The sequence below is a fragment of the Lampetra planeri genome, chromosome 11 (genome assembly GCF_965212315.1).
Source record: "Lampetra planeri chromosome 11, kcLamPlan1.2.h2, whole genome shotgun sequence".
NCBI lineage: Eukaryota > Metazoa > Chordata > Hyperoartia > Petromyzontiformes > Petromyzontidae > Lampetra > Lampetra planeri.
The window spans coordinates 1,728,614-1,743,378 of NC_136117.1; the positions used below are offsets into that span (position 1 = coordinate 1,728,614).

General features: G+C 50.0%; 2 protein-coding genes across 3 annotated transcripts in view; one reads left to right on the plus strand and one right to left on the minus strand.

Annotated features, from left to right (window-relative positions):
• Positions 1-1,228: 1,228 nt before the first annotated feature.
• SLC35E3 (solute carrier family 35 member E3) lies at positions 1,229-7,208 on the minus strand. The gene is made up of 6 exons (XM_078598597.1): positions 6,322-7,208; positions 5,795-6,184; positions 4,638-4,748; positions 3,464-3,622; positions 3,179-3,261; positions 1,229-1,954 (listed from the first exon to the last, which is right to left on the minus strand). Exons 2-6 carry the CDS (start codon positions 6,176-6,178, stop codon positions 1,765-1,767), a joined length of 927 nt encoding a protein of 308 aa, XP_078454723.1. The 5' UTR covers positions 6,179-6,184; positions 6,322-7,208; the 3' UTR covers positions 1,229-1,764.
• Positions 7,209-7,983: 775 nt separating this feature from the next.
• Positions 7,984-14,765, plus strand: part of WDR3 (WD repeat domain 3) — a 32,788-nt gene continuing 26,006 nt past the window's right edge. Inside the window, exon 1 of one of the 2 annotated variants that reach the window (XM_078598598.1) lies at positions 7,984-8,072. The gene's annotated coding sequence lies outside the window, so the exon portion shown is untranslated. Of the gene's footprint in view, positions 8,073-8,672; positions 10,352-14,765 lie in introns of those variants that run through there. The other variant, XM_078598599.1, reaches the window with a different exon arrangement.

A 14,765-nucleotide genomic window follows, 5' to 3' on the forward strand; every position in this document is an offset into this window, starting at 1 on the left:
CGTGTGGAATGAATGCGACCTCAATGTATTCGTTCGGCAACCAGAAGCCAATGTAGCTCAGCGAACACTAGACTGACATGGTCAGATCTTGCATAACCCGTCACAACATGTGCCAGAGAGTTTTGTACATGCTGCAGCTTGGCAATGTTTTTGCCAAACATCCCACAGAGTGAGTTGCAATAATTGAGCCTTGTCGATACTATACTACACGCCACTGTTGGCTATGTCACCACTCAATAGTGGTCGAATGTATCGTAGAGCCCTGATGTGAAAATTGCAGGACTGGACTAAATGGGTTGGGGGAGGTAGGAAAAAGTTGCACACGCCAGCTCCAGCCACCTGAGCGGGGGGCACCAGGAATTGGGGGCACAGCGCCACCGGGGGCCGGTCTCGGCCCTTCGCTGCAGGAGAAACGCGCCCAGCCCGAGTGCAGCGTTCCCAACAACACGGCGGCTGCCGTGTTTCGTCAGAAACCCTCGAGGAGGATTAAACGAAAAACCTCGCAGGAACAACCCTAAAAGTTGACAGGACAAGCCAGGGAGTTGGGGAATCCTGCTCAAGTGAGCGGCAAGGTGGTAATCCACTCACTGTTAACTTCTCCATAGAGTGGCACACACATGTGGTTATCACGTAATTCAGTGTTAAAACAAACTATTAAACCTATTTTCTTTATTTAACCGGGTGTGGCCCACTGAGCTATATAGCTCTTTTTCAGAAGCGACCTGGCTACAAATGGTAGCTTAACGAAGTGGCTCATGTCGAAATTTCAAGCAGCCAAATACACTAAAAGCATGTTTCTAAATGTGTATGGATAAACGGGAGGAAATCCACCTGGCTACGGGGAGAACATGCTAACTCCAACTATAGAGCAGGCATCAAGGTCAGGACCGAACCCACGACGTCCTGCATGCCAGGTGAAGGCGGTAACATCTCGCGACCCTGGCGCCGCCCGTTATTGGGCACATTAAGAAATTTTAACCGCTGAAGCGATGCCACCTCAAGTGGCAATGACGAGAGCAACTTCTGGGCCCGAGGGCTCAATGCAGAACTAAGATCAAATGCTCGAGACTGGAGAATTCTGAACATAGGAATCACCCCCGAGCAATGCTGGCCAGCTGCCCTTTGCGATGCCTCCAGGTCACGCAGCTTGACCACTCCACTTTTCAAAGCAACTCGATTTGACCACGAGTTCCGTAAAACTCGAGACAGAATGTGACAACACAAGGGATCGTGGCTTCGGTTTTAATGGCAGAGCGTGGCCAAGATGCAGGCAGACGCTGCCCGGTCAGCGCTGTGACCCCCGCGTGATTAATTTCATCCTCGCTCCACACTACGCATCTACGCATCACTCGCTACCGGCTCAACAGGGAGCGGCAGCGGCTAGAAACGGTGCGGTCATAAATGGACTTAAATACAATGAAAACGTTTAAAACCTATCTTTTTACAAAATAAAATTGGCACGTTGATTTACTTGTTTAGGTTAGAGTTCAAAGACTGAGGGTCATTTTAAATACGAAGATTTGGGTTTTATTCTCCAAGGGCCCCACTGCCAGCATGCGCACTCCAGCGAGCGGCAGTTAAGCCCAGGGCTGACCCCGGCTGACCCTGGCTGACCCTGGCAGGCCCTGGATGGCCCTGGCTTGCCCTGGCTGGCCCTGGCTGGCCCTGGCTGGCCCTGGCTGGCCCTGGCTGACCCCTGATGGCCTCGGCTGGCCCCGGCTGGCCCCGGTCACACCGACACACACGTGGCAGGCAGACACGTGGTCAGGGCCTCTGTCCCAGGCGGCTACGCGCTGCCTCGCGTTGCTCCGACATCTTGATGTGCGAGTAGGCCGCGATGCCGGCCAGCGTGCACAGGATCCCGAGCGCCTGGTACGCGGAGAGCGGGTCCTCGAACAGCAGGTACCCTCCCAGCAGCGTCACGCAAAACTTGAAGTGCCCGAACATGTTGTACCTGGCTCCAGGACTCAGGAAAATGTGCCAATGTCTCGGCGCGCATGGTGGTTAACCTGATAAATCAGGGTGGTTGCGCAGCGGTAACACTCGTGCCTCACAGCAAGAAGCACCAGGGTTTGATTCCCAACTCGGGCGCCTTCTCTGTGTGCAGTTTGTATGTTCTCCACATGTTCTGCGTGGGTTTCCTCTGCATTCTCCGATTCCATCCTGCTTCATGATTGCTTGTGTTGCAATCGAAACGTCGTATGCTAGTATTTAATTTATTATTTTCTCTTTATATGTGACTTTACCGAAAGAACCAAAGAGTAATTCCTGCAGTCACGAAAGCTCCAAATTAGTATCCATCCTGCTTCGCTTCCGAGATCTGACGAGGTCAGGTGCATTCCATTGGCCCCATACCAGCAGTGCTCGAGAAACAATGCAGCGCTGCAAATGCTGTAAATTTCCTGCTGAAATTGACACGGACAATCCCCATTGTCCATGTATCGCACTGGACCGGTCTAGGTACGTGAGCGACGCGGGCATTGGTGTCCCACTCAAATACTTGCCGCGGTGGCGAGATGTTAACTATCTCGCCGGATATACAGGAGGTCGTGGGTTTGATCCCGACCCTGACATCTGCAAATTTGGAATTTGCGTGTTCTCTCTCCCCGTGACCATGTGGAATGTTCCCTCCACATTCAGAATCAACGTGAGTTTAGAGCATTTGGCTGCTAGAAATTTCCACGTGACAAGCGATTTCGTTAAGCTATCATGTGTCGCGAGGTCAATTCTGAAAAAGAGCTACATAGCTCAGTTAGCTGGTAAAATAAAATAAAAATAGTTCAGTCAAGTTTCAATGAGCACATAGCCGTGCTCATCTCCCATTCACAGCCCCAAACCAGGGGTGTTCAACCCTGTGCTGGCTTCCGAAAAAAAATTGGTACTAATCTGGTACTCACTTTATCGGCCCCTAAAAGGATGATAGGCTCAGGTGAACCATTGACGAGAATAATGAACTCCAAATCCACAGTATCCTCATACATGTAATGTAGATACAATGGAGGCATAGTGGTTCGCACGTTGCACAATAAACCCAGCAACCTGCCATTGACTGTATGCCACGGATAACACCAGTGGCAGGTAACATCTGAAGCGATCCAGGGCCACCCCCTGCACAAACCCGCAAGGAACCCCATTGCAGACGACAACAAAGTGGAGAGCGGCTGCTGGCGGAGGATACGTGACGGGGGAGGTACTGCCAATGATCCAGTAGATGGACAGGTTGACGGAGAACGCCACCACTCCCGACAGCAGCACCAGCACCTGTGGGCGACGCCAGACTGTGAGCCAGGTAGCATCATGAGTGGAGTATCATGAGTGGAGCTGCACTTGTGGACTATCTTTAGTGGAGTATTATGAGTGGAGCTGCGCTTGTGGACTATCTTTAGTGAAGTATCATGAGTGGGGTATCAGTAACACTCGTAACGAATAATAATGAAGTACATTTGGTGGGGCGGTGGCTCACCACGGTGCCAAGGGACCAGGGGGAGAGGAGGGCGCCTGGCCCCGTGAGCGGCTCGGCCAGGGGCACGACGAACAGCAGCATCGCGCACGACATGGGTGCCTGGTAGTAGAGCAGCTGCATGGAGTTCACCTGCAGCTCCTTTTGCTTCTCCCCCACCCACTGCGTGCGCACGCAACAACGATAGTGGCCGTTAGTCACTGCTGGGCGACGATGACATACGGACCAGTTTTTCAGAGAAACGACGGAATGTTGAAAAGCAAACAAACATTTTCAAAAATCTTGTGCGACGCTTCGCTGGAGATTACGTGCAGCATCGTCAACTTTAAAATTAGTCCACCAAATTACCGTGAAGCAGACAGTGCGTATTTAGGGTTAATGCAGTATTAACCAGAGCGACCTGCCAGCTCCGAATCACAAACCTCTGCCACAAGCAGTAAATGCACCACCACTAGGTGGCGCTACCACTGAGAGCAGCAAGCCACGACTGGTGCTGCAAGGTTGCTCTTGCTCAAGAGGAAATTATGTTTCATGGGTCTCAATAGGTACATTTCATCTCCTGGTTATAGAAAGTATACAGACCACACACACATAGAGGCGTGAACACGGCCACGTGGCACGAGGCGTGGCGGCCACGTACACACATAGTGTTTCACGCGCAAATCCTGGCACGGGCCGCCACATAGCCTCCGTGTGTGTGCACGTGTGCGATGGACCACAAAGGCCTGCCCTGTGCCTCGGCGCCCGGGTAAATACGCGGCCTCTCACACAGCTGCGATGATGACCACATTTAAAATGCAGTGCCGGTGCAGACCAAGTTATTTTCTCTCAGAAATTGAACTTTAGAGGCGCGGGAGAATCAATGAAAATTTCCAACAAACACTGATGTGTACGGCGCAGTGCGAGAGGAGGGAGCTGCCACGAAGCAGAAACGTTCACCGTGCTCGCTTCGAGGGATGACGTGCTCGACAGGGAGGAGGCCCCGCTTGAGACAAGACTCGCAGCTCGAGAAACAATTTGGCACGCACCTTCTTGGTAACTCTCTCCGTTGCTGATCGGAGGGACGGTCGCACAATTTTCAACCGTAGAAGGCAGGGACGTTAAATGGGAGGGGAGGGGTGGGTGGTGAGCGGGGCCCCACGCGCAGTCGCTCGCCACGCGTTTGCCCAAAGCTCACCACTTGGTAGAGAGAGGTGACGACGACACCCAGGGCAGCATACACGCTCCCCAGGACGTTAAACCGCACGTCGTAGAACGAGTTCAGCACAACGCCCATTGTGATGGGGACCTGTCATGGAGAGGGGTGTCAGGAAACGCGGCAAAGTCAGCGTGGTTGAACTCACTGATGTACGACAAAGACAATGGTACCCCGTGTAGCCTTAACAGACTGTTGGCGCGAGTGCTGTTAGCGAGCTCCTATGAAGGCCAGCACGGTACACGAGGGGGGTTGGTGGCCAACACCACACCCGGCCGCCCTTGTCTCTCCAGTGGCGATGTTTACACACCGCACCACGTACTCATCTGAGGCTGAGTCGACCTAGGGGAGGCCCAGGACCAGTTCAGATAATCGTCACAGGTGTTGGCCATGATCGGGAATAGAACTCGCGTCGCCGGGTTGGTAGCGCAGCGCGCTAACCGCTACGCGAACCTCTACACGGTGGTGCACAAGCATACACACAGGCGTGCACATCCTCAAGGAGGAGCGCACACGCAATGAAAACCCCGCACTCGCGTCCACACACGGGGTGTCACTGGATGCAGGCGATGGCACTCGTACGCCCAGAAGAGTGAGCCTCACAGACAAGTCTTCGGCTGACAACTTGAGCAAAGTGACAGTCGTCCACTGGTGCTGACAAGTAAAATCATGAGTGAGCATTTTCCCTTAATATGCATTCCTTAAGGTGCACTATTTTAATAATACATGGTTAACAGTACAGTGGTTAACTACATGCGAGTCGTGGATGTTTTCACAAACACAGGGAAAACATTTATGGAGGGGCACAACTGGAATACAACACAATATGTAATACCAATCGGACAGAGAGACCTGGGACAGGGAGGCCTGGGACAGAGAGATCTGGGATCTAAAGAGACCGAGACCAAGGAGACCTGGGACAGGGAGACGAGGGAGAGGGAGATCTGTGACAGGGAGATCTGGGGCAGGGAGGCCTGGGACAGGGAGATCTGGGATCTAAAGAGACCTATACCAAGGAGACCTGGGACAGGGAGATCTGGGATCTAAAGAGACCGAGACCAGGGAGACCAGACCGAGGAGACCTGGGACAGGGAGACCTGGGTCAGGGAGGGGAAGCATTGAGAGGATCTGCCACTCACCAACGTGAGCTGAACCTTGGCTGAGAAGCGCCTCCCGTAGAAGACGGTCTGCAGCGCCACGATGACCGGCGTGGTCATGGCCTTGGCGAGCTGATAGGTGCCCACCGTGTTGCTCCTCAGTGACAGGTTGGTGAGCGCCACGAATCCGCAGAAGCTGAGCGCCAGGGGCAGCAGCTGGCGCGGGGAGAGCGTCCGGGGGGCGAAGAGCGCCATGCGGCGGCACAGCTCGAGGCCGAGCGCCGTGCAAGCGAAGTGGAGGAGCGTGAGGCTCAGGCTGGGGAAGCCGTGATGCTCGTACAGCCACTTGTTGAGAAACACCACGGCCACGGACGACGCGAAGTTGCACAGCATGGCGCACGCCACGCGCCTCGGCGTCGGAGGCATCTCCTCCTGCGTGGAGATCACAGCGGCCAGGGCGATACTCAGTGATGGCAGGAGTGCGGGAAAAGATGAGTGATGGAGATGGGTGATGGAGGAGATGGTAGAGAAGGTGGGTGATGGAGGAGGAGGAGGCGTGGGGTTCGAACCTGCGTGTCCGGATCCTCGGGACGCGGAGGAGACGTGGCGAGGACCTGGAGCCCCGTGACTCCGGGTGCCGCGGATCGCGGGAGGACCTCGTGGGGTGGGGGGCGAGGGAGCCTGGGGCTCGGCGAGGAGGAGGGCGAGGGGGGTGGGGGGCTCGGCGAAGAGGAGGAGGACGAGGAGGGGGGGTCCCCGGGTCCCGCTCTAGGGCGCCGGCTCCCGTCGGGATGCGCAGCGAAGCCGCCGCGGAGCAGCGCAACGCGTGCGCATCTCACGGGGTGATGATGATGTTGGTGGTGGTGATGTTAGTGGTGGTGATGTTGGGATGATGTTGGTGGTGGTGTTGGAGTGATGTTAGTGGTGGTGTTGGAGTGATGGTGATGTTAGTGGTGGTGGTGTTGGTGATGTTAGTGGTGATGTTGGTGGTGATGTTGGAGTTATGTTAGTGGTGGTGTTGGAGTGATGGTGATGTTGGGGTGGTGATGTTGGGTGGTGATGTTGGGTGATGTTAGTGGTGTTGGAGTGATGGTGATGTTCGTGGTGATGTTAGTGGTGTTGGAGTGATGGTGATGTTCGTGGTGATGTTAGTGGTGTTGGAGTGATGGTGATGTTGGGTGGTGATGTTAGTGGTGTTGGAGTGATGGTGATGTTCGTGGTGATATTAGTGGTGTTGGAGTGATGGTGATGTTCGTGGTGATGTTAGTGGTGTTGGAGTGATGGTGATGTTGGGTGGTGATGTTAGTGGTGTTGGAGTGATGGTGATGTTCGTGGTGATGTTAGTGGTGTTGGAGTGATGGTGATGTTCGTGGTGGTGTTGGTGTCAGAGTGAGGATCGGGGCGCTCCCGGCGCCGCCACCTCAATGGGAGTCGGGGGCGCGCTCTGATGACGCGGGGCACCCCCCCCCTCCCCCCTCGTCCTCCCCCTTCCCCGCCGTGGCAGGCGGAGCTGTCCGGGGCTGAGCTCAGGAAACATCCCCCATCCCAACTCATTCACCCCAAGGGAGGTGGTCAACGCAGTTCGGCGTCGCGGTTGCGATCCACTCATCTCGCCATTCAGAGGCGAATCGCCGCCGCTGCTGCTGCTGGTCGCGTGAGGAACGTCGAATTATCCCGAGACGGAGAGAGACGGACTGTGACTGTGTCTGTGGGGAGCGGTGGGTGTAGTGGTTAGCGCGCTGCGCTGCGAACCCGGCATCCCGAGTTCGATTCCCACTCACGGCCAACACCGGAGACGATTGTCTGAACCGGTCCTGGGCCTCTTCCCCCTAGGTCAACTCAGCCTCAAATGAGTACCTGGTGCGGTGTAAAAACATCACCACTGGGGAGACAAAGGCGGCCGGGCGTGATTCCGGCCACCCACCCCTCGTGTGCCATGCCGGCCTTCACAGCTGCTGCTCGCTAACAGCACTTGCCCCTACAGCCTGTTACAGGCTACACGGGGGATCTTTGTCTTTGTACAGCTGCGACGGTGCTGTTTGTCGCGGGCCGTGTACCCGTGGTGAACGTGTGCGTGCATCCACCGGACAGCTTTGAAGAAGAGCTTCGGAGCTCTTCGGATTCCTCCAGTTTAAATGTCTCATCCGACTCATCCCGAGCTGCTGTCTCGGCGGTCGATTGCTGCGGCCTGGGGATCACCTCCCCCGCGCCCCGCCCCCGCACGCCCCCCCCCCCCACGCCCCCACCCCACGCCCCGCCCCCAGGCTGCTCGGCGATCGACTGCTCGGCCTGGCAGCACAGCACGTGCAGCGGCCTCGTGGTGCGGGTAACACTCCGGGCACTCATTAACACTCACCATCACTCACTCTCTCATCCACATTCACTCACTCTCATTCATTCACTCACTGGTTTGTGCTCGGCGGGTGCGTGTTGCTGCTGCTGCCGGGGAGTGAATGAGCGCTGAGCGGGTGGGGGGGGGGGGTGCGCTGCTGCTGAGGCCTAGCGGGGCCGCACGCGAAGCCAGCGGGGCGCTCCCCGCGTGCGATTCGCCGGTCCCCGCGGTCTCCTCAAGTGCGGCTCGGCCTAGAGGCCCTCAGCCGCTTCCACGGACGCGCGCGAGTGAGCGGCTCCCCCGTTGCTTGGCTCAGGCTCGTGGAAATCCTTTAGAGTACGGCTCCTGGGATCATGGCTCAGGTTAGGACGGCTCGCGTTAAGCGCGTGGCCTGGAGCCGCGACGCGCTCGAACCTGAGCCGGAGTCGAACCTGTAGGCCGTAAGGTGAACTAGGAAAAAGTGGGTAGAAAATGATTTTCGTTCCCACACCTAGGAACTACTTTTTAAATGATTTTTTTCATAGACAAAACCATTTTCGACTTTATGTTAAAAGTTCTCCGCAAAATATCCTGCAGTTTTTTTTCAAAATCCATAAATGTATATAATTGTGAATTGGAAAAAACGAAAATCTTATGCTGCTGGTTTTGTTTGTAACTTTATTTATATACATTTTAGCAACACCAAATATCTCTCAAACTGACACTTATACATGTACCTAAACACTTGAGACAGGTTTTGGTGCATTATATACTCAAGTGTGAATGTAGACCATGAAATATGGCACATTTGTAGAAACTATGCTTCAACTTCACGGATTGGCACTAAGCAAAATTAAACATAAACATTTTAAATTTAGCAAAACTGTGATGTTTTGTACATCAAAATTTTCAGTAGGTACTGTGTAATCACAGAAAGATACAAATATAAGCACACTTTGGCCCAAGTTGGCTGAAATGACTCGAAATGCTACACTGTCCCCTTGTTTTAGAATGCTGCCAAAAAAAATTACAATTCAACCACAGATTCTTTACAGCTCAAAATCACCTTAAATTATAACAGCGCATATTTAATCATCGCTATCATCCCTATCACTATCAGAGCCATCATCCCATGTAGGTCTTCTGTTTCCTGTGAAACATTTGCACAATTTTGGCACCGCCATAAATCAGTACAAGACAGTCTTGCAGATATACAGGAACATCTTCCAGTCTCACATTTACTATGCTTGCAACTGCAGTGGACTGCCTGCAACACACTTTCAGGAGCAGGATTTCTAGTCATCCAGGTCACTGTTAACTCACCATCCTCGAGGTGCCATCCATTGCCAACGGGTGAAAGGGCACACATTATACCTTTCAGAGAATGTCTCATTATGGCTCCTTGGTAGTTTGCCCTTTTTCAGTGTTGGTACAGGGCGTCACTTGTCGGGGGCATGGATAGTTCTGGAAAAGCTGACGATGCCATACAGAATGCTTTGTATCTTGCATCGTTCACATTTTCGGCAGATGACTGGCCATACAGGTGGCACACATATGTGCAAAGTAGCTCAAAGGTAGACTGGTCTAGGTTAAAACTGATACCCAGATTTGTAAAAGCAGTCAGATACAGTGATACCTCGGTTCACGAACTTAATTCGTGAACTGACTCTGGTCGCGAACCGAATTGGTCGTGAACCGAGGCACATTTTCCCCTAGGGTTGAATGTAAATCCGGTTAATCCGTTCTGACCTTTTTTTTTGGTTTTTGAAGCACAAAAATATGAAACAAATTACAATACACATTAGTACTGTACAGTATAGTAATGTATAAAGAGAGAACACTAACCTTGCTTGAGATGACTTCAGTAAGCACTCAAACGGGTGAACTGTACAATACAGTAAGTACAGTATTGTACAGTACAGTAGTACAGTACTGTATGTGCTAAAACGCACACAAAAAGCAAAAAGTCATGAAAGTGTCTTCACAGTACTCACAGTACTTTTTTCTGTGTCTCCTCTTCTCTCCACGATCTTCCTACAGGAAGTCACGACCATGTGACAGCCTGGAAATAGCATTAAAATGGCCGCGGCTCCTGTTCGTGAACCGAAGCGGAGTTCGTGAACCGGAGCATATTTTTATGAACTTTTCTGTTCGTGAACCGAGTTGTTCGTGAACAGAAGCGTTCGTGAACCGAGGTATCACTGTATTCCTCTTTCTCACAAGCAACAGAAAATGCCTTTCTTTTGCCTTTGCCATAAAAGGCACTTGTAGAGTCACAACCTGAGAAGGTATGGATCCCAATAAGTGCCAAACAGACACTTGTGCCAAGAGCTGACGACACCTTAGCTAAGTCAATGAGCCTTGTTTTGTTGCCAACCCCCGTGAAAATATACAACCTACATGGTAAATCTGGCTGCAGACTTAAAGAAATCACTGCCACATCAGTATCAGGGCTCTTGATGACTACAGTTTGATGTTCCTGTGCAGCATGTTGAAAAACACCCTGGTGTCACATTCCTCATGATCACATGTCAGATCTTCAACAGCACTGAGAGTATGTAAACCCTCCATTACAGTCACGCAGTGACACAGGTCTCCATGTGCTATGTACAAGCTTAAGTCCTTTCCCACAGTGGTAAGATCAGCCTCTCGCCACACAACATAGAGGAATTCTGCCAGTGCTTCTTTGTTCCATCTGATATAAACTTTTTCCATTGTGTTGGTGTCTTCTGATCCCGTCCATAAATTTTCACCAGTTGTGTACCACCACCAGCTCTACGTGACCGTTCTAGGTTTTTAATACTCATTTTTGGATACTGGTCAATCACAAAGTCTATCCGTGTACAGTTGTGTTTCAGAGCAAGTTTGACTATGTACTGCAGTATGGTCTCTGCAAGCTCTCCAAAGTTACTTGGTATTGACCGAATGGCTTGAATGACTGCCATGCCATCAAAGAGAATAGCTCCATTTGTCGGAACTTTGTCAACTAAACAGTCTCCACCTTTGGTTTCCAATAAATCCATGAGAGCTGATTTGTTTGTTTTAGCAAGTGAACCATCAGCACTGCCTAAAGGATATGACACAGTTCCCAAGGAGCAAGACAGAATTTCCCGCAGGTCAATTTTTCTACTTTGACCTATGACAAGTAATCTGGAGAATAGTTTCTTGTCGGCACGTAGAATCACTTCCTTGCCTGCTGCAGATGTTTTCTTTGTCTTTGCTTGGTCACTAAAGGTCTTGAGTTTTTGTGTTTTGATGGGAGCAAATATGTCAACTGATGGTGATAACAGTCTTTGGTCCATAAACTCTTTGACAGCATTTCCCCCTTTTCCGGAGCTGCGAGCAAATCCCACATGATTTCTTCAGCTGCTACTGTCCCAGAGCTAAGACACACAATGCCATCTTGGTGTGTGTCAAAAGGATTCAGCATGGAATCTAGGGTGGAAATGATTCTGGTCACAGCCCTTTCATCAGCATGAATTCGTGTGCTGTCAAGGTCTTTTCGTTTCTTTATATCGGGAGATTTACCTGCGATTGCCTCACATTGTCTTGCTATGGCAGCCCTTTCATGTTGCGACAATATCCAGCGATATACTGCAGCCCGATTCTGTGTTAACCCTGTCCAAACACCCTTTGTCTTGGAATCTCTGTTGCATGTTTGCTCAATGGCCTGGTCACAAGCAATCGAGGCAAATCCATGGACACTTTGACGTTGGACAGTCCACTGGTCTTTAACACTGAGCTCACTGTGGCAAGAAGGATGTGTGAGGGGCAAATTGATCATTTCCAGCCAGTAAGAAGATAAATACCTGGCATAATTTACACGATTGTACGCAAAAAACCATGCCATCATCAAGCGCACTGTTGACAGGTGAAGCTGCCAATCCGATTCTCGTGTTGCTCTCACAAATAGAAGGAGTATCTGTACCATGTCGATGTATGAACTCCAGAAGGCAAACGTTGGGTTTTCTGCACTTCTTCGTTTAACAAAGTCTTCATATTTCGAACACATTTTGTCAAATATCTCATTTGCACACAAAACAACCATTGTTCTGTCCGGGAATGCACATTTTATCTCATTGATGACATCCAGACACTCATATCTCTCCTCTTGTGGCAGATAATCTAAGAAGGTGAGAAGTCTCATGCGTTGCAGACTCTCATACAGAAGTTTGTGTGCCCTCATGCTGCGGTTGTAATGATGACCACTGATCACTCCATTGATGGATCCTGGGGCAACAACTTTGGTCTCAATGAGTATGTCTTGCAGTCCTGCATCTCCAAACCTTTTTCCTAGAATGCTCAGGTAGGACATGCATGTGTGAAATTCACCTAGTCTAATCACTTTACGCTGAGTAAAGTCATCATCTTTCCAGCGGATTTGCTGAGCTTTGGCATATATAGCTTTGTCAAAAACTAACACTATATGGTCCAGTTCTAGCTGATTATAAATTTGGACACTTCGCTTCAGAATTGTGTTTACTGTTGACATCTCTGTCGGTGAAGCCTCAATGACTGGAAGATAATACAGTGCTGACTTTTGCAGAGTGCCATCACCTTGAAGTAATGTATGTAAACCTGTCCAGCTTGGTATTGTGCATCTTTCAGCATCTATGGACTTTTCAAAAACATATGCCAGTTCAGTTTGTACAGCAGACACCGTGTTCAATTTGTATGTGTCCGCCTGTAATGGAACACTTTCCTGATGAAACAAGTTCTGTGGTCCTTGTCTATTAGACTGATGGTACTGTTCGACAGGGATGATAGGGGGTACTTTCAATGAGGGTTTTCCCTTCTGTAGTGGTTGTCTGTTTGTTGTTGACACAGGTTCAACTACAGAACTTTGGAGCATAATCCCATTTGTGTGGTGGGTAGTTCCACGACCTGACAGTGTCTCCTCCCCAAAGTCAATATTGTCCCACACAAGTATTGTAGGAACCTTCTTTGAGAATCCCTTTGGTATTTTGTCTCTGCCATCTACTAGTTGAAGTTGGGCAAGGCTAGTTGTCTAGACTGACAACTGTGTCCCATGCTGCACAATGTCCTAGTCTATTTAGAAGTGACACAATTTGTGATGAACCTGTTAAATGGCAAACCGTTAGACCAAGACACAATGATTTAGGGGTCTGCCTCCGACCCTTAGATGCAAGATACACAATGTATTGACAGATAGATATCACTTTTAGGTTCAAATCATCTGGAATATCAACATAATGGGCCAGTGTTGGTTCCTCAGTTGCACCAATAATCCAGGAAATCAGATTGCACAGTTCAATTGGAACGACAGATTTTGCCTCGCTCACATTTAGGTCATCTGATGTGGGTGGCCACGGGCATTTCATACCGGGAGAATCACACAGAAGCATCTTTAATATTAATGCCGCACTGTAAAGTGTCCTCGTGTCCTCTGCAGTATTGATGGAGGCCATTGAACTTGGTCTTTGTGGACCAGCTTTTGCACTAGCCCTGTTTTCACAGTCACTTTCGCTAATTACCTCAGTTGACTCTGTTGTTTCTGTACCTGATGGATGAGGTAGCCTGTCTATCAGCTTATCTGCAGACAATGTCTCAACGAAAACCATCTCACTTATGTTGCGTTTCTTGGGGGAGTGAAACACCAGCTGGGGGAAATCACGGGCCAACCTCCTACTTTTGAAATGTGAAATGTGAGGGAATTATTAATTAATATTTATTAATATAAAATATTGCTAACTCACTGTTCTTCTGAGGTCACAGTAACTGATGCACTAGACTTTGTCAAGAACCTGGTGTACTGTCTATAACAGGACTTGTGGTATCGCACCTCCAGAGACACACAGTCTTTGTCTCGAATATGCACAAGAATGCTAGTGTCTTCTTTCATCTCAGCAGCTTTCAGCAAATTGCCTGTAAATAAATAAATAAAACCTAATTAAACTAATAAAAAACTGTGTTAAGAGTTAAACAATATTGAGTGTTCTGGCTGTAGCTGTATGCAAAACAATGCAAATCTGTCTCTGACTGTAAAATAAACATTACATAAATTATGTAATTGTAATTGAAAGTTAGCCATGGTACCCAGCATAAGGGAATAAAAGTTCAAACGTGTGTGTTTGTGTGTGTGTTTTGTTTTTACCTACCTGCTGACGTTTCTGCCTGTGAAAGATGGTCCTTCTGGCGTTTGCCTCCCACAGGAATGTACTTGTCCGTTTTATTACAAATTATGCACAAGACAGAAAGCACAGGACCAGCACAAGCTACTGGCAGGCCGGTCCTGGACCTAAGTTTTTTTGCGGGACAATCAACTACAGCGATACTAACGTTACTACCCGATGTCACAGACTGGCCTTGATCTTGAGCTTCAGGACACTGTGGCCCGTTTCTCGGCCGCATCCAAGCGCTTTTTGTCAATGAAACGCCTGTAGTAAGTGGAGTGAAATCCAGCGTCTTCGGGAACATTGTCAAACTCGATTTCTAGACAATGTTTGTATGTTTCTGCTATTCTCCGATTCTCACCTTGCAAAAAAAGCCACTGTTTGACGCAGTTTCTGAATGTATCCCACCGTGTGCGTGTAAAATCCTTTGATTCTTCTTTCTTTATGGACGTGAGATGCATGTAGCATTGTTTAAAATACTTTTTACGGACTTTTGAAGGAGGTTTGGCCGTAATTTCCTCCTCTTCACTACTCGATATTGACAACAAGGGCGCAGACATCTTGGACT

Bases quoted from the DNA above. Each gene is read 5' to 3' on its own strand.
- SLC35E3 (XM_078598597.1), bottom strand. From the start codon at position 6,178: ATGCCTCCGACGCCGAGGCGCGTGGCGTGCGCCATGCTGTGCAACTTC. The intron at 4,749-5,794 runs GTGAGTGGCAGA...TCTCCATGACAG, and splicing joins CCAAGGTTCAGCTCACGTTG to GTCCCCATCACAATGGGCGT. The intron at 3,623-4,637 runs GTGAGCTTTGGG...GTGCGCACGCAG, and splicing joins TCACCTCTCTCTACCAAGTG to TGGGTGGGGGAGAAGCAAAA.